Source organism: Musa acuminata, chromosome BXJ2-6, assembly GCF_036884655.1.
Source record: "Musa acuminata AAA Group cultivar baxijiao chromosome BXJ2-6, Cavendish_Baxijiao_AAA, whole genome shotgun sequence".
Taxonomy (NCBI): Eukaryota; Viridiplantae; Streptophyta; class Magnoliopsida; order Zingiberales; family Musaceae; genus Musa; species Musa acuminata.
Genome location: NC_088343.1, coordinates 37,793,213 through 37,818,659, shown reverse-complemented (window position 1 = coordinate 37,818,659; position 25,447 = coordinate 37,793,213). Strand labels below are relative to the sequence as shown.

The 25,447-nt window shown below is 37.6% G+C and overlaps 3 protein-coding genes across 3 annotated transcripts; all 3 read right to left on the bottom strand.

Moving 5' to 3' along the window:
- Nucleotides 1-8,003: 8,003 nt before the first annotated feature.
- On the bottom strand, nucleotides 8,004-15,609 carry LOC103989128 (casein kinase 1-like protein HD16). Its single transcript, XM_009407893.3, has 16 exons — nucleotides 15,000-15,609; nucleotides 11,588-11,722; nucleotides 11,446-11,519; nucleotides 11,296-11,365; nucleotides 11,159-11,214; nucleotides 11,008-11,079; nucleotides 10,722-10,816; nucleotides 10,539-10,605; nucleotides 10,270-10,399; nucleotides 9,974-10,192; nucleotides 9,749-9,891; nucleotides 9,497-9,671; nucleotides 9,205-9,295; nucleotides 8,969-9,126; nucleotides 8,620-8,808; nucleotides 8,004-8,526 (listed from the first exon to the last, which is right to left on the bottom strand). Exons 1-16 carry the CDS (start codon nucleotides 15,321-15,323, stop codon nucleotides 8,467-8,469), a joined length of 2,058 nt encoding a protein of 685 aa, XP_009406168.2. The 5' UTR covers nucleotides 15,324-15,609; the 3' UTR covers nucleotides 8,004-8,466.
- An 832-nt stretch (nucleotides 15,610-16,441) lies between these two features.
- On the bottom strand, nucleotides 16,442-17,848 carry LOC135615444 (GATA transcription factor 9-like). The gene is made up of 2 exons (XM_065113942.1): nucleotides 17,429-17,848; nucleotides 16,442-17,198 (listed from the first exon to the last, which is right to left on the bottom strand). Exons 1-2 carry the CDS (start codon nucleotides 17,735-17,737, stop codon nucleotides 16,509-16,511), a joined length of 999 nt encoding a protein of 332 aa, XP_064970014.1. The 5' UTR covers nucleotides 17,738-17,848; the 3' UTR covers nucleotides 16,442-16,508.
- A 1,065-nt stretch (nucleotides 17,849-18,913) lies between these two features.
- Nucleotides 18,914-24,018, bottom strand: LOC135615443 (protein unc-13 homolog). Its single transcript, XM_065113941.1, has 5 exons — nucleotides 23,437-24,018; nucleotides 21,723-22,589; nucleotides 20,911-21,363; nucleotides 20,273-20,462; nucleotides 18,914-20,195 (listed from the first exon to the last, which is right to left on the bottom strand). The coding sequence occupies exons 1-5, from the start codon at nucleotides 23,902-23,904 to the stop codon at nucleotides 19,273-19,275; spliced, it is 2,901 nt and encodes a 966-aa protein (XP_064970013.1). The 5' UTR covers nucleotides 23,905-24,018; the 3' UTR covers nucleotides 18,914-19,272.
- Between the last annotated feature and the right edge of the window lie 1,429 nt (nucleotides 24,019-25,447).

The following is a 25,447-nucleotide window of genomic DNA, read 5'->3' as shown; positions in this document are numbered from 1 at the left end:
TATACAAATTCTAGCTTGGTAGCTATCAAAGTAGCTTGGGATGATAGGCTTGTGGGATGTAAATTATAATAAGTATTTTATTATTTATAAAATATTTTAAATTATATTTTATATTATTGATTGGTCTTGTAACTATTAAAGTGGCCTAGACTAATAATTTATAAAATTATATTAAAAAATTAGTCCTAAATGATATCATAATAAATAATATTCATAATGATACATAATTATGAGATTTAGATAATCCTAGAGGAGAATCTATTTCGAATAATTATGCGATAGGAAAAGATGGTATTGTTTTGGATATAATTCCATTATTCCACGAGAATGTTATCAGTTCTCTATAAATAATTTTGTATGAATACTAAATATGTTAATATTTTACTCAAAGGTGAATTGATATAAATAGTTCAACATTTATTGAAAAACTCAATGTATTAATATTATATTATATTATTATAGTGGCACTTCCTTCGTTGTATTCGGATAAATATACATATATTTTTTAGATTAAATTATTATAAATGACTTGAGTATATGCAATTTATACTAGGTATTTTAGATATTGATTAAACTAGTTGAAAGGATCAAAAACATAACTTTTAAAAGTTTTATGAAATAATTAATTAAAATAAATAATTAAAAAAATATATTAAAAAAACTCGATTTTATGATAATTATTAATAATATTTAAATTTTATTATAGTCTATAACTTACATATTGAAATATTTAAAGATCAAATTAAATTTATCGATAAGTCATTGGTTGACATATTAATGAAAGGACCGATTGAAATTCGGTATGATGATATTTGAGGAACTCAAGATTACATCCTCAATATGTTTAACAAAGTTGTAAGCTGAAGAATATAGTTGAGTTCTTTCTCGTATAATTTATTTTTAATTTTATTTTTTCTTAATTTAACCTATTTAAAAGTTATCATAATTTAATTAAAGATAAATAAAACTTAAATGACCTAACTAGTATGTACTTCAAAATAATTAAGATTAAAATAAAAAAGATTCATCATATTTTGGGTACTTAAGTACAAGAAGTGGATAACTATAAAATAAAATTCAAGAGTATATCCCTTGAGTTTATAAATTATATATAAATTCATAATAGAAAATTCTTCTGTAGAAAGAAACGTCAAGTGAATATAGACTATAAAGTTTCATTTGAAAAAGAAAAATATAAATATGATCTTTGTATGTTTAGAATCAAACATCACAATTTTTTTTTTAATATTTAGTATATTAATACTAATACTTCGTTACTAATAATAGATATTTATTTTAATAGGAGAAATAAAAGAGTATGTAATATTCATTATTATATGAAATTATCTTAAAGTAAAAGTATTAATAGTTGATATTCATCGTTTATGTCTAGAGATAATTTGTTATATTCCTATAATTCTAGAAATTTGAGTTCTTTATCTAAAATTATCAGAATATTATTTTTTTTTGGTGAAGGTAAACTCATCATGATTTAATAAAAGTTAGTTTTTTTAATAATGGTTTGTATAGTATTAGTGATAATATTAAGTTTACAATGATCCTATAATCAAATATTATAATAAAATATAATTTTATAAACTCTTTGAGATTATATATGCTTATATTTTGGTATCACTCAATGTTCCCAATTTTAATGGAGAAAGATATTTTATTATTCTTATAGATTATCTATTAAGATATGACTATTTAAGGTTTACTGACACTTTTAAGTGTACATAAATGAAATCGAATAAAAAAATTAAAATTATTAGATGTGATAGGGGTGATAAATTGTATGATATTTATTATGAGCTTAATCATTATTTTGGTTTCTTTGCTAGATTCCTAGAAAAGTAGGGTATTTGTGCTCAATATGGTTTACTAAATATGCCACAACATAATAAATTTATTAAAAGATAAAATCATATTCTTATGGATATGGTTAAGAGTATGATAAGTTATTCTTCTACACTTAAATTAATGTATGGAAAAGCTCTGAGGACAATTATGTACACTTTGAACATAGTTTATAGTAAGTCAATTTATCTTATTTTTTAGTTACGGACTAGTAAGAAAACTAGCTTGAGATATTTATATATTTAGGATTATCTTGAAGATATAAGAGTCTTTAATTTACATGAAAAAAATTTGGATTCAATGACTATTTTTGGATATTTTATTATATATCTAAAAAAATTTAAAAAGGTATAAATTTTATTATCTTAATCATAATACGAGGATAGTTGAATATGTTAATGTAAGATTCCTAGAAAATAGTAAATCAGTGAAAATAAAAAAACTCAAAATTTAATCTTACATTTTGAAGATATATATTGGTACTTCTTTATCATTTTAAATTTGAGAGATTATTATTTTATAAATTATTAAATAAGTTTGATAAAAGTGAATAATAAAATAACATTAGTAAACTCTAACAAAATATTGATATCGCTACTAATAAACTTGTAGAATAATCACAACTTATAGTTACGAGAAGATCTTAAAGGGAAAGAAAACCTGTTATTTTTATTATTATGTAGTATATCTACAAGAATCAGATTATAATAAAAGAATCAAAAGAATTTCTCATTGTTTTCGCAAGTTATAAAAAATAATAATTTAAAAAATGATACGATATAATAAAATAATAATTTAAATTAATATACCATAATAATATTTGAGAACTCATTGAATTACTAAAAGATATAAACATAACTCAAAAAATAAGATCGAATGATATAAAAGCTAGACTTATGGTCAAAGATTTTACTCATAAGTATCAACCATGAAATAATTTCTTTAATTTTTTAAATAAGCTCATTAAGAATTATTATGACATTAGTAGCTCATTATGATTTTGAGTTACATATAGATGTAAAAATAATTTTTTTAAATTAAATTCTAGGTTTATATTAATTAACCTAAATGATTCATAAAGAAAATAAAAAGAAATATAAAATCTAGTATGTTAATTTAGAAAATTCATTTATGACCTTAAATAAGCCTTCAAAAAATGTTATATAAAGTTTTATAATATCATTACTTCCTTCATAGTTAAGAAAAATATTATCGATCAATATTTATATCTAAAGAACGATATGAGTAAATATATTATATTGGTCTCTATGTAGATAATATTTTGCTTGATAGTGGTAATTTTGGTTTATTATATCAAACCTAAAAATTTTAATATGGTCAATATGAATGAAGCATTTTATATTTTTGACATCGAGATATTCAGTAATAGATATCAAGGATTATCGGACTATCCTAAAAATGATATATTAACTAAGTCTTGAAGAGATTTAATATATAATTTTATTCAATAAATGACATAAGTAAAAGTTTCAATGAAAATAACTACTTTTAAAATAACTTAAAAAAGAATCAGATAAAGAAAAATATTTCTTATATAAGTCTAGTTGAAAGTTTATTACATACTCAAGTTTATACTAAACCATATATCAATTTTGTAGTTGGAATAGTAAGTATATATTGAAGTTACGTAAGAATGAAACACTAAAAGAAAATAATAAGATATCTTGAAGGGATGTAAGATTATGTACTCATATATATGAAATTAGATCAGCTTAAAATAATAGTATTTTCATATGCTGATTATATAAATTGTTTTGATAACAAAAGTCTACTTTACATTTTATATTTATTAGTTGAAGGGATAATTTATAGAAAAAATATAAATTAATATTTATTGTATTATCAATTATATGAGCTGATTTTGTGATATACTTTGATGTCACTAATCAAGTTTTATGATTATAAAATTTTATCTTAGGACTTGGTGCGATCAAACTCAATTGTCAAATCGTTGAAGATACTTTGTGATATATCATAGTAGTTTTCTTCTCTAGGAATAGTAAGTACTTTAGTAGTTCTATACACTATGGTATAAAGTATTTGATAATTAGAGAAAAGAGTCTAAAAATAATTAATATCAATTAAAAACTTGAGTTTCACTGTATTGATTGCTAATCCATTTCATTTAAGACTTGTAGCCTAAAATATTTGAAAGAATATATTCTTAAGATTAGGTTTGTGAGCAGCCCATAAAAGATACGGTGAATACATGTTTGAATGGACATTATAATAGATATTTTTGTTTACATAATTAAAATTATTTATTTTTATTATTCTATTCATATTTATATATATATATATATATATATATATATATATATATATATATATATATATTATAGTTGAATGTGATAACAAAATTGTCTTAACAAGATAATTTATAAGAGTCATTTTAGACTGTATTAGGATAGGCTAATAGTGTTATGGTACATAAAAGGAAGTATGACATTAATAACATATAACTACTATAACTCACATTCTTAATCAGACTTGATGTGGTATTATGTTTATTGAACTTATTCACTTATTTTATAAAATTTGTGCACATCTATAAAATATCTTTTCAAAGTTTCAAAATCTAATTAGGTAAAATTATTTTCAAATAAATTTTATTTTTTTATTTTAATTTAATTTTTTTATATCTTATCAATTATTTGGCCAAGTTGAAAAATGTTAGATTATATGACCCAATCTAATTAGGTAAGATATATTATAGATACAATTGGATTCTGATTATCAGCTAATAGAAATGAAGTCTAATAAAAAGATATGACCTCCTAGGGATTAAATAAAAAAACATAGATATGTGACGTTACTGAAAGATTATAAATCTTTTTTCATCGACTCTTAATCACACAAACTAATCATTGAGAGATTATATATCTTTTTTTATCTTCAATTTGTCTTTAATCTATTGCTCATAGTAGTTCTATGAATGATAAAAAGAAAGAAGAATGAGAGTCTAGTTTTTCTTGTAGATCGATATCGTTATAATTTTTGGATATGACAACGATGCGCTTGCAGATCTTGAATAATATCAAAAAGATATGCATCGTAACTTTGATTTATTGTTATTTGATTTTAATTTTTTAATATTAAAATTTTTATATAATAATATAATCATGATTTTTTTTTTCTTACACAAATTTCTAACGATCACATCTTTCATTCTAAGTAATTTTCTCCTAATCATATATAGTTTGAATCCCATTACATATAGGACCTTAAGATTTAACTAAAAATTTAACTTATTTAGTTATAATTAGTGTTAAAATATTAATATGATGGTAATGTGTCAAACCCATTTATCAAATGTCTCATTAGATATATTTTTTTGAAGATGTTTGTTAACCTAGTAAACATTTGACAAATTATTATAAGTTTCTAAACTCGAATCTTAATTTCATCATTTATTTTTTAAAAAAAGTTAATTTGAATGGATCTCATTAGATCCGATCGAAACTCTGAATTAGACATCGATTTGGCTAAACAACACGCATATAGTTTGATTCAACATTAACACCATGTAATAACCAAAATTATTATTATTATTATTATTATTATAACTACTATTGTCATGTTCTTGCTTTTAGTCAAAGCGTAAGAGCGAGTTTTGTCAAAGACATATGGCTGCCTAATCCCCTAGTAATATTATAATTTCAAGTGGCCACAAAATCATGAAACAAAAAGAATCTAATCCATGCTTATTTGAAGTTTCACGTGAAATGAACACATCATAAGATTAAATATATATATATAATTGCCACTTGAAGAACAAAACTCGGCAACATATAATTCCACATGATGAACGTTTTGAACAGCGACAAGATGAGATTCTAATCGAAACCTTGCTCATAAGCATTATAATGAACCTCGTGATGATATCTACTATTGTCAAGAATATTCCACGTAAAAGTATGGGCCACACACACATGACTATTAACTTTACCATAACTTTTTTTTTTGTTTTTAATGAACGATGTTACCAATCAACACTTTCCGACATTATAATGTGTTGAGTAGATAATGATGTTCCATCTTATTGAGTCGATCCAATCCGTTTTTCTTAGAAAATTTACACTTTTGATTTTTTTTTCTTTTGATCCAATCCTAAGCATATTTTGGCTTAAAGAGTCTGATCTTGAAAGTGCTAATTAAGGTAGTAGTTAGTGTACCCAACAATGCTTATGATCGAAGATTAGGCACATTCGATCTATTTTTTGATATTCGATTTGAATTCCATAGCGACATGGTACAATAAAATTGATTAAAATTTATTTTTGAATTTTAATTAGTAAAAAGAATACTTATCATATCACATCACTATGTATTTTTGAAGACCATACAACATATGCAATTGATTAGAATTCACTTGTCAAGTCTACATAATTAAAATTGAAGGTTATATCCGGTTTTTAGGATATTCTAATTAAATAAAATCAATTAGAATTTAATTATAGAGTTTTAAATAGTAAAAAAAATACACTTATCTTTTGCAAGCAAATACCACATAGAAGAATCAAAATCAATCAAAGTGGGTGCTCAGCGACAGCTTAAAAGAAACGGCACTATTTCCCAACTAAAGAGAAGCAGAATCTTCAAAAGTTCTCCAAAGTTACTTTATTTCCTCCTCCTTTTTCTTCTCTTCCGTCGGAAGTGGGCACCCTCGACAAAGATCACATCACCTCATGCACACACACACACACACACGCAGCAGCAGCAGGAAGTGAGTTCTCAAGTCATTTCCTTGGGATCATTTTTCCAGCGATCACAGAGAAGCCATGCAAAGTGGGTCGAGAGGACCGGAGCTGGATATTCTCTGTGATCCCACATGAGGCAATCAATCACAGCCGAACTTTGCGTTTGGGACAGCCACCACAAAGCAGTTGGGAAAGCAAAGACTCATAAAGGTTCAAAGCCAAAGGGTGTGCACCATTCATTCATTATCAGTAGTAGGAGGAAGAGGAGAGGAGTCTGCCTTCTTCTTCTTCTTCTTCTTCTTCTTCGTGTCTAAAAGCAAAGCAAAAGTGTGCTTTCTTTGCTTTATATCATCATTTTGGATGGGAAATGGAATGCATCATTAACCGCGCAGGACAGCGAAGTGGTCACATTAGAAGACATGGAATCTTTTGAGCGATAGAGGGGAGAAGGATAAAAGAGCGTATGGATATCGCACTCGGTGAGTAAAGGCATAATATAGGAACTGTGTGTACCACAATAATATTTATTTATTTTTATTTTTTTATTCTTTTCGTTTAAATATTCCAAACCGCACTTTAAAGCCCGAAATCTTCTCTGATATGGTTTTACACTTTTTGTAGTGGACGCTAATGACTCTTTAGTAGATCACTCCAACCCTTTCGAGCGAGTTATGATCTATCTTCACTTTAAATTCTGTGCAAGCTCGATTTGCTGTAAATGAATCTGTGGATGGATCGGATCACAAAGAGAGGCATATGCAAATGTTTTGTGGGTCATAAATAGGGAAAACCTACGATGATGGTAAATTCAACGAGGTCGTCTTACATGGATTTGTTGAGAGCAATTAAGCTCATCATAGATTGTAGTCACAACACCTGTTCTAATGGATCCGAGAAGAATAGTGTGCATGTGACTTGGGAGCAAACCAGAAAAAAGGTGACACGAGCTCAATGCTGATGACCCTGACAACCATGAACAGGATGGTAGTGTTGACTTTATTTTGAGAATTGACAAGGGGTTTATTGTTTTTTAGGATAGAGGAGCATCATGAACAGATCTACTTTACATAATGGAGCAGTCACAATCAGAAAAGATCTATTGACAACAAAAAAAATGAAGATAAAAAAAATCCACATTAAATGTGATCCAGAAGGAATATACAACAAGGAATAAGAAGGTCATGCAAAGAATGGACTTGAGAAACCACAGATCCAAATGGCTTATTTTCGATTTACTAGTGGCAGACTAATTTATTCTTATATACTAATCAACCCAAGATTCACTCTAAAAATTGGACTAGTAAGATATATTCTATCAATCACCACCAACAAACTACTTTAGAAAATAGTTCTTCTATAAACTCTAGTGAGAAAAGTAAATGAATGATAATAATAATAATAATAATAATAATAATAGTTGACATGTTAACAAAACAGATCATATTTGTAACATTTTAAATATATGTTTCTAGTCATACAAAATAACCAGCCAAAATTTGACTACTAATAATAGCACAAAATGGTGCAACAATGCTATCAGTTAAAGTACACATTACATCTTACAGACATTTGACTCCTGAAAAGCACCTACCAATAAACATCTATTGACTACTCGAAACAATGTTTAAGGATGAGGATGCCCACCATCAACTCAGCTCTGATTCGATAAATCATGCAAAGCATCCGAAGGACTTGAAAATGGTACAGCATGACATGGTCGACACGACAAACTTGATGAAGCCTGCACATCGAATCGAAATCTCTAGCCGAAACACAGTGGCACATGCCTTCTGCGTCTTTAGCATATTCCTAGCCTTTGAGATACAAGATGACAATGTTTACATAAGTTGATTACACCTCTGTTCGCCCCAAAATATTAAAAGGAACATCATGAAACGGTGCGGCCGTAACAGACAGATGCTATGTAAAGATTTTTTGCCCATTTCTCCTGCAACCAATAGATTTAACGTCAATTACTAAACTAACGCAGGAAGGTTTAGCAAGTATAGAACAAGAATCAGAGTACATAGGCTGCTAACACCTTCACATGTTGACTAGGAAAAGCAGATGTTCTAAGTGTCTCTTGTGTCTCATCTGTAGGCTTTCTTCTGGGAACACTAAGAACAAATGCTGCTTGGTCCATTGTTGCAGCTGTTGCAGTTATGCGATAGCCACCATCCCACCTTCGATGAATGCCTTCACTAGGGTACAAAAAGTCAAGTTCGACAACCTGTATTGGAGCATTACAAATTCAGCAGATGAACATTCAATCCACAGACACACTGTTGGAGGATGTATACAACTAAAATGCTCAACCCAATAAGGCAGTTCACCACCCCTAATGCCACTGTGCCTTTCCTTGAAGAAAATCGAAAAGGAATGAAAATGACCTGATCTGAGAAGCCTGCGTTACGGGACATGACAACTCCCCATCTAGTTCCAGCGGTTGCCATTGCAGTGACATAGAAACCTTCGCGCCATTTTTTGTTTATCCACTTGAAAGGAAATGATTCACTGACTTTGTAAGACTGTTGTACATACTGTGTGCCTGGAATGAAACACAAATTAATTTAAACCAGTGGAAACTCACCCAAAATCATGAAAGTAATATTAGTTCAAGATTAACCTTTGGACATCACAACCAAAGAGCTACCATTGTTTGCCCCTGCTAATGCAGTGATATAATAGTTCTTATCCCATTGGTCCATTATCCATTCCTAATAAGAATAAAAAAAATAGTTACATTGTCTGTTAACTGTCAATTTGAACATACACCATCAGGCCAATGCTAATATCAACATAATTGGCACATCTATGACTTTTGGACAATGTGGTGCTTGTTTCAAGTACATAACCACCTTGATCACCACAAATACTAATCTGGCAAGTCCAAAAAGTTGTTACTGAAAGGTACTCACTTTGTGAAGAAAATTTGGGGACAGTTCGTATACTTGAGATGTGAAATTAGTGCCTGCATCCATAATAAGTGCCCACAGATTTGAACAAGATGCAACACAGCTGATGAATAAACCATCTTCATTTCCCTTCTCAATATGTTGTGCAAGCCTTATATCAGCAACATTGTAGTGATACCTGCAATGTACAAGGAGAAGAACCATTTCCTTTAACAACAATCTAAGCCATCATTGTGAATCATCCTGAACAAGAACCTTTGCTTCATAGGCCGACGGGCATTATAGACACTGATCCACTGTGTTGCAGGCATTCCCATTCTGATCTTCTTCTTTGGTTGCTCATCACCATCTTCTTCCATCATCAGGCGGCCTCTCTTTTGACCTACCTGGTATATAAGCTTCAGGGAATGCAACTAAAAAATTAGATTACTTTTACCTTTTTTGAATAAACAAAGTAAAAAAAGGGAGACAGAGCAATACCTTCTGAGCCCCATCAGTGTTAATGGGTCTGATATCTGGATTAGGTCCTACTATGCCATCGAAAAAGGAAATGCACTTTGCATAGTTAGGTTCTTCATCAAACTTCAAGTTAACTACATACTCAATGAACTGTTTGAATGGTTGGGGAGAGAAGCAACAAAGAGTATCTGGAGAAGTAGCCATTTTCTTCTTGCAGACAAGGAAGCCCTTGTTCTCTCCCTATTTAGGTAGTATAAAATGCATGAAACCAGCAAATTCAAATTCAGATGGACTATGACATAACCTTAAATCTTTACCTGGTATCCTTGCCAAGGTAGACGGCCCCGGAGAAGAAAGATTAATGTATATGCAAGGGATTCCAAATCATCTCTCCTGCTAGCTGTCCTTCCTAGGTGAGCATGAACGCTGGCATAGCGCACTGTCCCCCTGTAATATGTAGTTGTGATGTATAAACAGACAATACGAGATTGAATGAAGCCTAAAAAGAATAGCTAACTTCTTTCTTTATTATAACTTTGACAAGCAGACCATACATAGTGATCAATAAGAATGTTCATAAACGAACCTGAAAACATCTGGCCTCTGATCATATTCCACGTGCAGCCCAGTTGCACTATCCTTCCACTTGGTGGCTGTTAGTTAATATTTAAAAAAAAAACCATATATAACAAGCATAGTAAGAAATAGAACAAGAATGATTTGTAACTACAATATACTGCTAAATGCCAATTCCATGCTGTCTAATTACCTAAGCCAAGATCGACAAGAAACAGTTTCTTCTCGTCAGAAGTCCCAGGTGGCCCAAGTAAGAAATTCTCAGGCTTGACATCCCCATGTACATATCTGTTGTAATAAACATGATTTAGAATTCCATTAATAACAATATTGATGGAAAATACACTATGTTATTAACAACTATACTACCAATGATGAACACATGATCAACATTAAAAAAAGAGACAAAAATATGTAGGAAGATGAACTAGTTGCACAAGATATCCATAAGCATGCAGCCATTAGGGATGAAGTTTTACCCTTTAGAATGCATTTTCTCCAGTATAGATACCGCTTCAATAGCAATACATGCAACCATTTCAACTGATATTCTGCACAATTTGAGAAAGAAAGAGACAGTGATCAAAAGAGATCATCTTAACAATAATTGATATTCAATTCAAGACTTACGTATGTGAATTGTTATTCCATACATCCCATAGACTCGGTCCCAGCATATCCATAACCTGAATAAAGTTTCATAATATAGTTATCCTAAAACCACAGATGACACTACTGTTATAAAATTTTCGAAAAAGTATAGATACCATGATATAATAATCCCCTTGGCGTCCTTTATAGTGGACTCGTGGAACCCCATGGATACCACCAAGAGTGCTATAAAATGAACACCATGTTGGTCAGACATTTAAAACATGGTTCAAACTCTAGTTTAAGCAAAAACAAACAGAACTTACTTGTACACTTGCCATTCATAAGGTGGCCCATAATTGCAACCTTTACTGCTCCTGTGCTCAAACTTCAGTGCTACCTGACATACAAAAAATGAATGTTCCACCTTCACTTTATATCCAACTGAAGAAAATGAAGTTGCCATACCTCTACAGCACCAGAACCAGTAATTCTATCATTTGCATTAGTAGCAGAAATCCGCCGTCCTACATATACTTGCCCAAATCCTCCTTTCCCTAGTTTTCTTTCAATTCTGTACACCGGTGAATTTCCAACTTGGACCTGTCGCAGTCAAATACAATAAATAGTTATAAATACAAACTCTTGCACATAAAAGTAGGCGGCAAAGCAACTTTAATCACTAAAATCTAAAAAAATCTAAAACCTCAAAATATGTAACAAATCTTGTGTTTTCATATGAAAAAATTAGATGCCAGAAATTGTACCATATGAAAGTCTACATTTTTTCAAAAGAAAAGAGCATACTAAAAATATAACCAGACACCATATCAGCATGTTTCAGAAAATGATGTTTTCAAGGCAGAACTTGTCCATTATGTTCCAGAAACTGATTTCAAATTTAGTATGAAGATTGAAGAGTATAAGCTAGTTTGAAGAATGAAATTACAGCACCAGTTTTTTATTTCACAACACTGTACTAAAGACCTGTCTGAAAATGAAGTTATAAAATGCTGAAGTAAGTACTGACTAGCAGGGAGATTGGCCTTTAGAAGGCTCCAATCTGCTTAGCAGCATTGCCACCTCCGTCTGATTCCTTTGGATCAACCAAAGTGATGCCAAACACAACAACCATTCAACCAGGCCTTCCATGCTCTCTATGAGAGCTTTAATCGCTGCTAATGACTTCATTAATCTGTCCCCAAGTCCTGAGGGAACTGTGGAGGACATGAGGGATGTTTCTGAGGAGACACAGGTAAGTTGCTCCTATAGTCTTCAGATTGATGGTTCATTTGTGCCCCCACTTGAATCTGCAGGTACTGGTTTCCTGCTCGAATCTGCCGGAAATGAACATCTTTGGATGGGGGGTAGTTGCTGCAAAGTTTCAAGTCCCCTTATGGCTGAAACCCTTGCTCTCTTGAATGGCCTTACTACAACCAAAGAACTGCATCTTTCTTCTATTGAGATCAACTCCAATTCAATGGAAGTTGTCAATATGGCTAAGGGAATCACTCCTATTCCCTGGAGTTTGACAAATCTGTTTCAGGATATATTCCTGCTTTTTGACTCTCTTACTTGTTACCCATATTCAACATATACCCAGGTCCGACAATCTTGTAAGTCATAACTTGGCAAATTTTGGCAGATTGCAGCCCACTCAAATTTGTTTTCATCTGCTGATCCTTCAGCTTCTCATTTTGTAGCTCAGCCTTAAATCAATAGAATCCTTTATTTTCGACAAAAAAAACAACTGACTACAATGTAACACCAAGCACAAAAACTAATTTTCAATTTACTGAGAGTGGCAACCATAACTTCCATGCCAATGATTGTTAAAGACTGTATGAGAGCCAAAATCTCGTTTAATACTTACACAATAGTCATTAAGACTTTGATGCCAGGACTAAAGCAAATGACTAAGGGTAGTCATGAAGTTCAACAGCTAGGCACCAGAATTTTGATAAGACTGTCAATGTTCAACGCATCTAACTAGGATACACACTGGATAAATGTCCAACACAGGTATAATCAGATACATGACCATCACATGTTTGAACAATATAGAAGGAAAGAGAAGTGGAGCATTGGCAAGTAGCAGCAGTCTCCGCCACCATCAACTACCAGCATCCGGAGTCAGAGAAGAAGTTGGAAAAGGAGAATGACAACCGTGAGGAAAGAACTATAGCTTCAGGAAGCTGGATGATGCTTTGCAGAAGCACTAATTGGCACAAGTTTGAGGACCAGAGCGAGAAAGAGAGAGGGAAACATGTGTGGCATGCTCAATAGGATTCTGAATTGGTGAGTATGCTCCCTAACGGAGCTACTAATTAGAAACCTTTAATTCCCTTAAGATAAAAGTTTAGCGCAACCTAGACCCTCTCCAATTGCACCCTTTGATTGGAAACCACCAATTCCCATATCTCAACAATTTATTGTTACTTATAAAATTGTGGTACACTTAAAATCTAAAAATTAACAGTAACAAATAAAATTACATTATAATTGCATATGTAAAGTTCATTGTTTCAAGATAACATTGTGGTAATATACACTCTTTTGCATCTTCATTGTGGTGCCTACTTGTCATGTTGGCATGTTTTTGTCTCGTAGTCATGCTTCATGGTCAACAAATATATTAGAAGAGATAATCTAAAAGCGCAAAATCCAAATTTCATAAAACATGCAAAATATTTTGAAGGTTCCAAACATCAACATATACTTAAAGATATGCCTGGTGTATAAAGAAAAGATCTAGAATCATCCTTTGGATAAAGAATGATGAGAAGATTTTTAACAAAATTTTGCCTTTGGTTCTATGCTTTCTGCTTGACCTTAGAGTAGCTAGGGCTCATAAGGTATTGGGGATGTCCTATCTATATGTCCATGTTTCCTTTTAAGATCAGGTGTAATGGATATCTGACCAAATGTGAATGGTTAAAAGAACAATCTGCTTATCACACAATGGTCAGTTCAGTGACAGAAGACAAACCGAATCACTGACAAGAACAAACTTTTTCATGAAATTACAAAGCATGACCAATCTAGAATTTGGCAACTACCCCTTGAGGCAATTTGTAATTAAAGAACACCTAACTGCATCATGCTGTTGTAAACAGACTAGATTGCACTATTTTCAGGAAAATGATAGCAACACAACCATATAGAAACACTTGACAGGATGATTTTGGACAATCATATGGAAATTTGGCCAATCTAGAATTAGGCAACTACTCCTTGCGGCAAATTGTGATTTAAGTACACCTAAGTGCATCATGCTGTTGTACCCAGAGTAGGTTGCAACATTGCCAAGAAAATGATGACAACAGAACCATAAATAAACACTTGCACCATGAGCTACAAAACAGGATAATTTTAGTCAGCAAATGGTTTGGACTAAAAGAATAGAATTTAGTAATGACAGAAGTTTATATAACAGGATTTCAAATTAAGATTCTCTATCTGAAGCTTCCTTATTTTCTTCATCACTTCCTGTGTCGATTTTCTTGTTCAATTGCAAGTAGTATTTCAACCTAGTATTCTGTTTATTTTGCCATGCTTGAAGACTTCATTTTCATCGCAGGTGCTAAGTAAAATAAGAGACTGCATGATATGCCAAGACGAACAATATCTATAGTGATAACATAATACGAAAACATAGCAAGCAATAGCAACGGATGTTTAAATTTAGGCATCCAGAAGAAGTTCTTGTTTCTTTGGAAAATAGGTCAAATAACTCTACCATCACCGATAACAAACTAAAAATTGTTTCAGTTATCAAAACAAAAAACAAAGAAACAGAGTACAGACAGGTAGATAGAGAGAGAAAGTACTTGCCATGAAAGGGAGTAGAAAACTAAAGAAAACAAAGAAAAGATCTAACCTTTTCCGGAAGGGGAGCCGTGCTCCCCTCCTCCTCTCCACCGGGAAGCTTATCGGCGCTCCTTGCACCACTGTCACATTCATCCATCCTCCTCTCGCCAACTCCTTCCAGATTCTCCTCCCCGACGAGTCCACCAACCTCGCCGCCGCCCTCCGCAAGCCTGATCTCCTCTCTCCGCTCAGCAGACCTCGTCACGGGAGGGTTCTCATCCACCGGCTGTTGGTTCCTCGCCGCCCGCCGCCGCCTCGTGTTCGGCCGATCAGCCTGGACTACTGGGTTCGCCTGCGCCCGGCCCCTGCGAACTCCGCTACGGAGCTCCGGCATCCTTCATCTGCACAACCCCATGCCTCAAAAAAAACACTCGATTTCCACGATTCCAGGAACCCAAGCGGGCAGGATCAGTGCGCCGGAAGGTCTCGGAGCTTCGATCGAATGACGCTAATCGGCGACCGCCGCGATCGATTTCGAGAGAAACAACGGGATCGATTCCTGGCCCGGATATTTTTGGGTTAGGGTTTCGACGAGGAAAGAGAGAGTCCGGTGAAGAACCGCCAAATGCCTTGGGAATCGGGACACTGGAGAGAAAGGGGAGGAGAGAGAAAAAGGAAGAAGCTACGGGTCTGTGGCTGTGGACGAGGACAGACACAAAGCGTGGTCGTATCACTGCGCATACATACGTACAAAAATACGTATCCGATACGGTCGAACGCGCGTAGCGTTGCGGTTGGGAGACCGGTTGAAACGGACCCAATTATATTGCACACGTGTCGGCAGGAACGCGTTGGCTCGAGTCGTCTCCCTTGTAAGCGCGTGGATGGATTGGCGCAGCGTCTCGTTTGGGCGATCACATTGTTGGCGCGTGGAAACCAACTGCGTGACTTGATAACGCACGTGGCGCATATTAATATAAATGGCGGTCGGACAAATGTTGATCGGTCAACACGGGACCGGGGGATGGACTTGGGCTGGGCCTGCACCAACCTCAAGGTGCGTATCATGGGCCGTGAACCGACCATGTATCGCCCATGCACGTGCACGTCCGTGCAAAGCATGTCGTGCAAGACCTCATCCGGACCAGTACTTGATGTAGTTAGCGACGCCAGAGTTGGCGTTAAGAGTCTGGGAATGGTGGGAGTGCATGGGATCACGAGAACGCCCATTCCAATGCGTAATTATGGGCTTCTCCCGTCCATCCCCTCGCATGTGACTCATCTGGGAACGTCTTGGCCTTGGTGCAGTGAGAATTAACTCCTCGGCCTTGACCGATGCATGATTGTGAACGATGAACACGCCCAAGGAAACGACAAGTCAAATTATTTTCATTTTTTAAAGAATTTTTCCTGTTTAAAATTTTATTTTTTTTTGGTTTTTTGTTTGGGGGAGAGTTGGAGAGAAATGGCAGTCGGAAGAGCGGCATAAATGGGAAAAGGAGCGGTGAGTCGTCCAAAGAAACTCTACAAAAGCTTATCTTGATCAAATTAACCCTAATAATTCATTTCTCTGACATCGTCACGTGAGCGGTCGGAAGTCGGGGCCCACGTGGCGGTACAAGTAGCCGTCGCCACCGGCTGCGGCGGCACCTCCGTCGTGCAGGAGTAGCTGCTGCTGCGGCTGCGGCTGCTCCTGCTCCTTGTGGTGTTGTAGTTCGAGCACCTTCCGGTGGGAGTTGGAGTGCTTGGAGGGCACGAACGTGGGGCTGGCCGCTGGGCGGTACTCCGGCACCAAGCGGCCCGATTTATAGCGGACGCCGCAGGCGTTGCACAGCGTCTTGGGCCCCATCGGTCCCGCCCGCCACTGCGGCGTCTTCTCCGCCTGGCAGTGGAGGCACCTCCGCCCCTCCCGGGGCGACCCAGCCACGGCGGCCGAGGCCTGCTTCTTTGCCTTGTTTCCCGGGACGGCGCTCGGGGGCGTGATGAGCTCCAACTCGGGCGACGAGGCGGTGGCCGTCGAAGGCGAGAACACGAGCGCTCTGGAGGACCAGCTGCAGGGAGCGGGTCGGGAGCGCTTGCTCCTGGCCTTGGCGAGGACAGGGGCCTCCGGACGCAAGCGCGGAGGCTGGGCAGGAGCTGCGGCGGCGTAGGAGGACAAGGAGGTGGTAGGATTGGTGCCGGAGACGAGCTGAGGTCTGTGAACGTCTTCGCCGGAGAAGGACTCTTCCACGAAGTTGGAGAGCCATTCGAGCTCCGCCAGCTCCTCGTGCTGCAACCAATAACAGCAGTAGAAACAAGAGATTGCAGTTCAAAAGCTTACCCTTCTCTTGCAATTTAATTGAAACAATTAACCGAGTCGGTTAAAATGCAATCACGGAATCCAAAAAATATCGATTTGAGATTTTGAGCGAAGAGGAGAAGCACAAGAGTCACAAGTCTCCGCACTGAGCCAAAGGCTCCCTTCTCGAACCAACGGGGAGAACGGAGCGGCAGGGTTACCGGGCCGCATAAATCGCCGGAAAGGCAAGCGTCGTCGAAGCTCCGGAACGCTGGCTCACAGCCGAAATGCGGCTCGCGGCGGGAGGAAGAGGAGTTGCTGCAGCACTCGACGGCGGTGACGGTGGAAGAGTCGTCGGCGGAGTTGGCGGCCGCGGCATCGAACCCCCAGTCGTCGCCCTCCTCACCCCCGTTGGAGAAGTCGAGCAGGTCCTCCACGACGAAGTGGTCCCCGCCGGCAGCCTTCTCCGGCGCGCAATGCGGGGTTCCGCGCCCGCCCTGCAGGTACTCCGGTGCCTCCATCGACGTCATCCGGAGCAGGATATCAGCTGGGCTTCTGAATGCTTCGTTCGCGAGGGGGGAAAACTGGAGAGAAGAAAGTGAAGCTGAGCGAGTTAGGGTATATAAACGAAGAGCAAAAGAAGAGACAGATCGACCTCATCCTTCACGTATGGACGATGCTACGTACTGTCACCAATTGGATGGCCTTAATTTAACTGTTAAGCGAGAATTAGAGAGTTAAAGGACGGGCCCACCCACGTCCAGGAACGACGGATGCGGCACGAATGCCTCAGATCGACGGCTGAGATGGAAAGCATCGGATGGTCGTGATGGAGTGATCATTTTCTTTTTCTTTTTTTTTTTTTTGCTTGGATTAAAAGAAAAGACTGCGAAAGGAGGGAGTGGGGTAGTCGTTGCGTGGGGTGGTGGGCTTTTCTTTTCTTTTCTTTTCTTTTTCTTTTTTTTCTGATTTTATTTGACCCATCCACCTTTGTTGATTGCTTTTGCTACTGGGCCACGTGACTAGCAGGCATGTTGTGGGCCTGGGACACGTGATTGAACCGGACCGGGTGTCAGCTTCCATGTGGATGACACCCGGTCAGTCCATAAAAAATATCTACGAGCAGGACACCAGACACCGCCATCTTGCGCGAATGACGGAAAAACCCCGACAAGCTTGTCTCCATCGGAAGCCTGTGCAAGTCAAGTCGATTTTGAGGGCTAAATCCGTCATTCTCGATTTAATATCATCATGTTAGAACCCACGAGCATCCTGTAATATCACTGGAATCATGAATAACTGCGACCTTCCGATTGGTCAATGAAGTCAAAGATTCGGGTCATTGTTATGTGCATCCACTAGGCTTCAATCCGGTATTGGAAGTCAGAGAGAGGAGCTTATGCTGAGAGAAACGTAAGGAATGGGGCACGGAACTAAGGGTAGCATATTAACCAACCCATTGGGGGTAATGGAAACTCTTCCGACTCAGTTATATAGCATGAACGGGGAGATTTCTCATAGTTTATAATCATTATTAGCTGTCATAAATGGAGAGGGGATCAGAATACAGCAACAAACGAGAGATCTCATTTCAGAGGGTAAAAGCCATAATCTTTTAGGAAAAGGTAAACTGTGATATTGAAGATTTTGGTACATGGTTTACCCTATCTTCAAAACAACGACAGTGAGAATTAGGTCATACTGCATAAAAAAAAAGGAGCTTATTCATACTAGCTTTTCTTTAACATATCCGAGCATACATTACCTAGGCGAGAAAACAAGCTAAGAGATAGAACAAATGCAGAACAGAATAAACTACTGTCAAACAAAAGAATACAGCTAAACGTGGTATACACATACATCCAAAGATCCCAATAAACTAAAAGAGATTCGATCAATTAGCTACATGAATCATACTGAGACAAAGCCTAATTGGATTAAAAAGGCATGTTGGTATTATCAGTTTGAGACTACTAGAAACTCTAGAACTGAAATTTCGGAAGGAACAAACGGATACCTGCCAGAGAACCAGTAATTTATCCATCGGATGCAGTACTTTGGGAAGCTACAGCTTCTTAGGGAGGTTGTAAGTTTTCTTTAGAAACCTAGTGGCAGCCTCATCATGTCGGTGGCACAACACCCGTAAAACTGTATTGGCCTCGGTGGGGTTCCAATTCCCCGATGTCGGAGGCAATGGGTACCTGGATTTGGATGCAGCACCATACGTTTCTGTGATCAAACGTTTAAACCGCTCAATGAGGTTCTCAGTATCAGTGTGAAATAGCGGTAGCACGTTTTTTACTTGTGATGCAGCCTTTTCAACCAGTTCTTGGGGCAACCCATCCCCGTCTGCCAGGTACATGTCCTTGAGTGACCTAAAATCCACCTCTATTATCTCTGAATCTTGGCGAGAGAATGCACGAGATGGTCCACCGGCAAGAAGAACTAGCAAAAACCCGTCAAAAGAAGCTTTCATCATTGCAGTTACAACACGATTCCTCACCCTGCTGTGCACAGTATTTGATATCGTCTCAAGAATATGGGCGGTTTCCTTTATAAAAGGATCGATTCTAGAAGAAGCAGTGCCACCAACGTATAAGGCATCCCATAGAACATGACTCATGTCATGAAAGATCACCTTGTATGCTGTTGTCTCGCATAGTTGCAAAATTCCTTCATGACAAGCAGCTACAGTCATTTCAAAGCTGATCTGCAACCCATTTGCTATATCTGCCTGAGCTGATTCCAAATTCCTCAAACAAGTTTTTATTTTCTTCTCCAGGTTCTCCAACTCTGTCCATATATAGTGAAGTGAATTCATGCGTACGCATAGCTGTGGAAGACCAAAAGAAATATCTCCATTTGTCGATCGAACTTGAGATCCCCTTTTTGGTAAATTCTGCAACTTCTCTTTTTTCTTCCATAGTTTTGACCCAATATCACACCTTGTTAATGCTGGAAATGGAGGAACAAAACTACCTCGTGTTCCTAAACAGAAAGTAGCAGGCAATAAATTAATATCCGCCTAATGAAGCAACCAGTTGGCAGTCCAACTTGATACTTACCACATCCAGACTTCACCTTCAATGCGTAACGTTGCAGACTTTTATCAAGTTCTATCAATAAGTCAGGAAGCAACATTGCATGCATCTGTATAGGCAGCTGAAAGAATGCATCTAAGGTCTCATTAATTATCTGTAGAGCTTCAGTTGCAGAAGGAGCACAATTTTCCATGTTTGCCCTTGGGTTCCAATTCTGCAGACATTCCAGAGAACAGAATGGATCAGTCAATACAAGATAAAAGCCCCATTGAAAATAACTGCAGCATGCTTATAGGAATAATGTGCTGTCAGTAAAATGATTTGTGGACACCATAACAAGGCATAAAGCACATCACCTTATTATTAGTGAATTAAATGAATGTTTTTACATCTTATTATTAGTGAATTAAATAAGTTTTTTACAACTTTTCTTTTCGCAAAAAGAATAGTCACTGAACACACAAGTAAAAGGTTATGATGGTCTAAAAACACAATCAAACAGATAAATGAGTAATTACTGACTTAAATATTTAGTCAAATAAAGAAAAAGTAACACCATGGCAAATTTTAGTAAACCATATATCAGATTACATATATCGCACTGATCCTTTATGTATGTAAAATGAAGAACATTTACATGCAGATGCAGTACAAGAACTAACCTCTTGCTGCAAGTTCTGATCAACCCACTCCTTTAGTCTCTCTTCTCTTGTCTTAATCCAAACCTTTACAAGATTGGCAATTGCAATATCAGCCTCATAAGGCGGCATTTCTCGAATTAGTGACTTACCCCCATCCTCGCTATCAACAGAATCTTCAACAGCAATATGCACGAGAGCTTTCTCTAATTTGTCTGCAGCTTTAAGCACTTCAACTGTATCTGGTGTTACTTCTGTGGCGCTTGATATGAACTGCCTCAGTTCACTTCCATAACAAGAATGAAGGGTAGCAACAGCAACACCTGCAGCAAGGGGATGCCACTTCTTTAATATTGGACTGAACAACTCTTTTTCTTTTCTTGCTAGTTCATCGATGTCCTTTGCCAGGATGGAAAGAACAGGAGTAGGAGTATTATGGTTCTTTGATGATCTCCTGCTGTCTGCTTGTTCCATTCTCTGTGTCAAGTCAGTTATTGGCTCAGAAATAACAAAGTAGATAACTAATATTAGAAGATATAATCAAATCCTACGACCTTTCCATTAGAACAACTAAATTGGAATCCATAATTCCTACAAAGTTTTAACAAAATGAATTTTTCACTTGTACATGTTGGTGAACTATTTGTGAAATATTCAGCCAAGTTTTGCCGTTGGAATGAATTAGAGCAAAAAACAATCTATATAGTAACACAAATAATTAATATATGTAAAGTGTAGTTCAAGTAGTAAAAATTATGACGCCCTGTGGAAAAGGTAAAGTGAAAAGGACCAGGTATGTCAATAGGAACTCAAACTGACAATTATGAAGGACTTACCTGAGCAAAAGCAGTATGGAGTGAAGACCGAATATATGTATCAACCCTGCTGCGAGCTACATCAGATTCTTCTCTCCTCTTACGACGATATTCATTAGAAATGTCTTCCACTAGTATCTTGGCAGCTGATACTCCTAGGGATATGATACCTTGAAAAAATTCAATATTACTAGCAATGAAGGTGTCATGGTAAGCGAGAAGTCTTTTCTCTGTCCACCCCAATATTGAGCTCAAAGTTGAACTCAATATCTTTGAATAATCTGGATCTTTTGTTTCTTTGGCATCCTTTGCAACTTCAGCGATCTGGTTGTCAGCTGCAAACAGCAAATCAATGTCTGCTTCACCAGTAGTAACAAAGCAGTGAAACAAAACCCAAGCAAAGCAAAGATTGTGAAGTATCTGGTTTATGCCAAGGATAACCCAAGTCTTCTTTATCAACTCTAGAACCTCATCAATTTCATCAATTATTGATCCATCCTCACTGTCATCAAAACAAGCTTCCAATAACATTTGGTACAGGTGGAGATTTAGTGGAAAGCCATCAGCCCAGTGGCAAAAATCTGAAGATCCGTCAGGAGATCTACAAGCAATGGACATCACGGCACTACGAAGCACTTGCATCGACTCCGAATTTCTTCCTGTTTCAATTGGCTTCCCTGAAGCTCCACGTATAATCTGTCTAAGTCGTTGCGATGCAGTATCTGATTTCTCTAATGGAAGTAGAGGATGCACGAGTAATCCAGCCTCAAGAACATTTAAGTTTCTAGTCTTCCAGGCTTCATATTCTTGCTGATCAGGAAAATCTGAAGTCTTGAATTGCTGCAGTAACTCTAAAGGCAGAACCATCGATTCCACACGCCTCCCTAGCTGTTAGTGCAGAGTGTAATTAATAAATACCAATCAAACAAATTGTCTTGAAATCCAACGATTTGAAATAATATCTTTCATGCTCCATATAAAAGGTCAATGAGAAGCAATTAAAGCATTTAAGTACATTTTAATGAACCCAAACGGAGACAATAATTAACAAGACGACAATCATGGGTCCTCAACTTTACCATTGTGTATCTCCTACCATATCAACAAAAATAAGCTATAACCAATGTAATGGAAGAAACATGCATGGCTGTTACATCACTAGAATTATATGATGGCATCTTTTTTTTCTGTTTGATGGCCAGAAAGCAGTAGCTTGAAGCACTATGGGCTGCGGGAATCCGTTGAATGATAGAAAATGTATCATATCCTGCCAGAAATACTAGCCTTTACTTATTCCTTGGTACACAGCACCCTGGAAACAGAATTCATCTTTGCAGTGAAAAAGCACAAACCACTTTGTGGGGGTAGCATCAAAAAATATTAGAATGTGGTAGAAACCTACTTACAGAAAGAACCTCTTCACCATGACACAGTGTCTATAAGAGAATATGCCAATTTCGTGTATAAGAATCGTCACAAACATTTTGAACCAAACAAGTAAGGTCTAGATTAACTGGATCAGCAAGAATATAAAGAAATGCAATCATTAGCAATATATAAGAAACCTTCAGAAAAAATGCATGACCAAACTTCAACATACTGCATATGGATCTCGGGTTAAGATCTCCAACACAAACTTTTCATGAATCTAGTAAAGAAGTCCGATAAGTTCCTACTACATTATCAGATGGTATAACAATTTCATGGAAGAACGACGAGAACATATGGTGGTCACCTGCCCTGCAGCAATCCGGACCAAACCCTTCCGGATCCGGGAATCCGTCTGCTCGGAGACCCTCATCTGGACCCTCATCAGTTCTCCTACGGTGGCAGGCTTCTTCGCGGACTTGGACGGGCTTCCCTTCTTGGACGACGGCCTGATCCCCAGGGTCTTCGTCATCTTGCTCGCGGCGGCGGAGGTCAGCGACCTCTGCAGCGACGAGGCCGACGACGGGGAGAGCGAGGGCGAGCGCTCGGCCTGGGGGGCGTAGGCGAGGGACTTGGCGCCGGTGGTGCGGCATGCAGCGACGAAGATCTCGTAGGCGGTCTCCCGGAGCTCACGATCGGAAAGGGCGACGCCCAACTGACCGAAAGGCGATGGCAGATCGGCGGCGGCAGTGGAGGAGGAAATGCGGAGGGAGGAGCTGCCGTTGCTCTCCCTCTTGGAGTCGCCGAGACTTCCTCCTCCTAAAACCCGAGCCATTACCGCGGCGAACCGGATTCTTCCACGCCCTCTCTTCTTCTGTTAGTTTCGCTTCTGTTTCTTCTCCTTTATCCGCTTCTCACACGCCCTGCTTTTTCTCTGTTTTCTATGTTTTAGGGGGGGAAGGGGAAAAGAGAATAAATTGCCTGAGAGATTGATTGAGGCTTATAATCTTAGTTTTTCGCTTATATTTTGATTTGTTATAAGTTGTTTTTAGTGAGAGATTCATATAATCTTAGTTTTCGTTTCTATTTACTTAATTAATTTCACTGCAACGGACAGAGTAATTATGTTTTTGGACGATTTACCGACGGTACAGTCGACTGCTTAGCGCACAGGAGTCTGTAAACATTTAACGGACCCATTTATCCCACTCGTATGTTGTGATCGTGGCAGTCGGCGGGACCCACAATGATAAACCGTAAGCGGCGGCTGGTGCGTTACGGGTACGCGTTGATCAGTGTGTGCGGGCATTTTCGTAAATGCCGATTAGGCGGCGTTGGTGATCGACGGTGGTTGCGGCCAACCCATTTCCGCTGCCATCAAGACCAGCATCTGCATCATGCGCTCGAATCATAAAGCATCATGATGAAGCTATCGCTATTGCTGTCGAGCGAGCATTCTCGTGCGTGTTTCCGTGGCATGTGCCGTACGAGACATGGGAAAGTGGGATCATTAGGTCCGTGACAGTCTTTGACGACAGCCGTAGATGTTCTGGTGGTCACTACCAGCAATTCATTCGAAGGAATCCCATTCCGGTTTAGATAAGTTTGCGTTGATTGTATTAGATAATGTCGTGCGTACATAAGACAGAATTATATACACATATGGCAGCATTTCTTGCAGTATAAGTGAAAAAGAGCTACTTGAACGATAATTCACACGCTTGCTTGACTTAATTATATCTGTAGAGACCTACGCGTATGGAAGAAATGCGAGGGAGGGTCCACAGGCGGATTACATCTTCGGAACCCAGCATCCGTGCAAGCCATAGGGGAGTCCGTAGGGGAACTTGGCTCGTGCGATCTCCTCGAAGGTGGCTCCGTCCAACATCAGTGCGTACCCTTCGCCATTTTTGTCACTCACTATGGAGATCACGACACCTGAAAGGACAGTGATGGAGGTTGATGTTGGATTGTCAACGACCGAGAGCAGCAGTCAGAATAGTTGGACCAAGGAGCTTATGATTAGCTTACCATCATCCTCTTCGGTGGCCCCTGGCCGTGCCACGAAGAATGGCTCCGAAGGCACCGCACCGTCCTCGTGCCAGTTCTTTGCCTTCTTCTCCACCAAGTCGATCTGCAATTGGATTCAGGAAAGCAACTGCAGTCAGCCACAACAAACATAGCATAGCTTCCTTCTTGCTACGTTGAACAGGAAAGGGATCTAAACCTTGGCGAGGGTGTTGGGGAAGTTGCAGGGGCGTCTGGCTCCACAGGCGTAGGCGTATCTGTACTTCTTCCCCAGATAGGCCGGGTTGATGCTGCACATGTCCATTCCCCTCCCGTGCTCCTCTGGGTCCAGTGCTGCAAGCAACTCTCCT

Excerpts from the sequence above, each read along its gene's own strand:
- LOC103989128 (XM_009407893.3), bottom strand. The coding sequence starts at position 15,323 with ATGCCGGAGCTCCGTAGCGGAGTTCGCAGGGGCCGGGCGCAGGCGAAC. Across the intron at positions 11,723-14,999 it reads CGGCTCCCCTTCCGGAAAAG|GTCCAAGTTGGAAATTCACC; the intron begins GTTAGATCTTTT and ends TGACTGCGACAG. Across the intron at positions 11,366-11,445 it reads TATGAATGGCAAGTGTACAA|CACTCTTGGTGGTATCCATG; the intron begins GTAAGTTCTGTT and ends TTCATTTTATAG.
- LOC135615444 (XM_065113942.1), bottom strand. The coding sequence starts at position 17,737 with ATGACGTCGATGGAGGCACCGGAGTACCTGCAGGGCGGGCGCGGAACC. Across the intron at positions 17,199-17,428 it reads CCGGCGATTTATGCGGCCCG|CACGAGGAGCTGGCGGAGCT; the intron begins GTAACCCTGCCG and ends TATTGGTTGCAG.
- LOC135615443 (XM_065113941.1), bottom strand. The coding sequence starts at position 23,904 with ATGGCTCGGGTTTTAGGAGGAGGAAGTCTCGGCGACTCCAAGAGGGAG. Across the intron at positions 21,364-21,722 it reads TCCATACTGCTTTTGCTCAG|AGAATGGAACAAGCAGACAG; the intron begins GTAAGTCCTTCA and ends GACTTGACACAG. Across the intron at positions 20,196-20,272 it reads GAAGGTGAAGTCTGGATGTG|GAACACGAGGTAGTTTTGTT; the intron begins GTAAGTATCAAG and ends CTTTCTGTTTAG.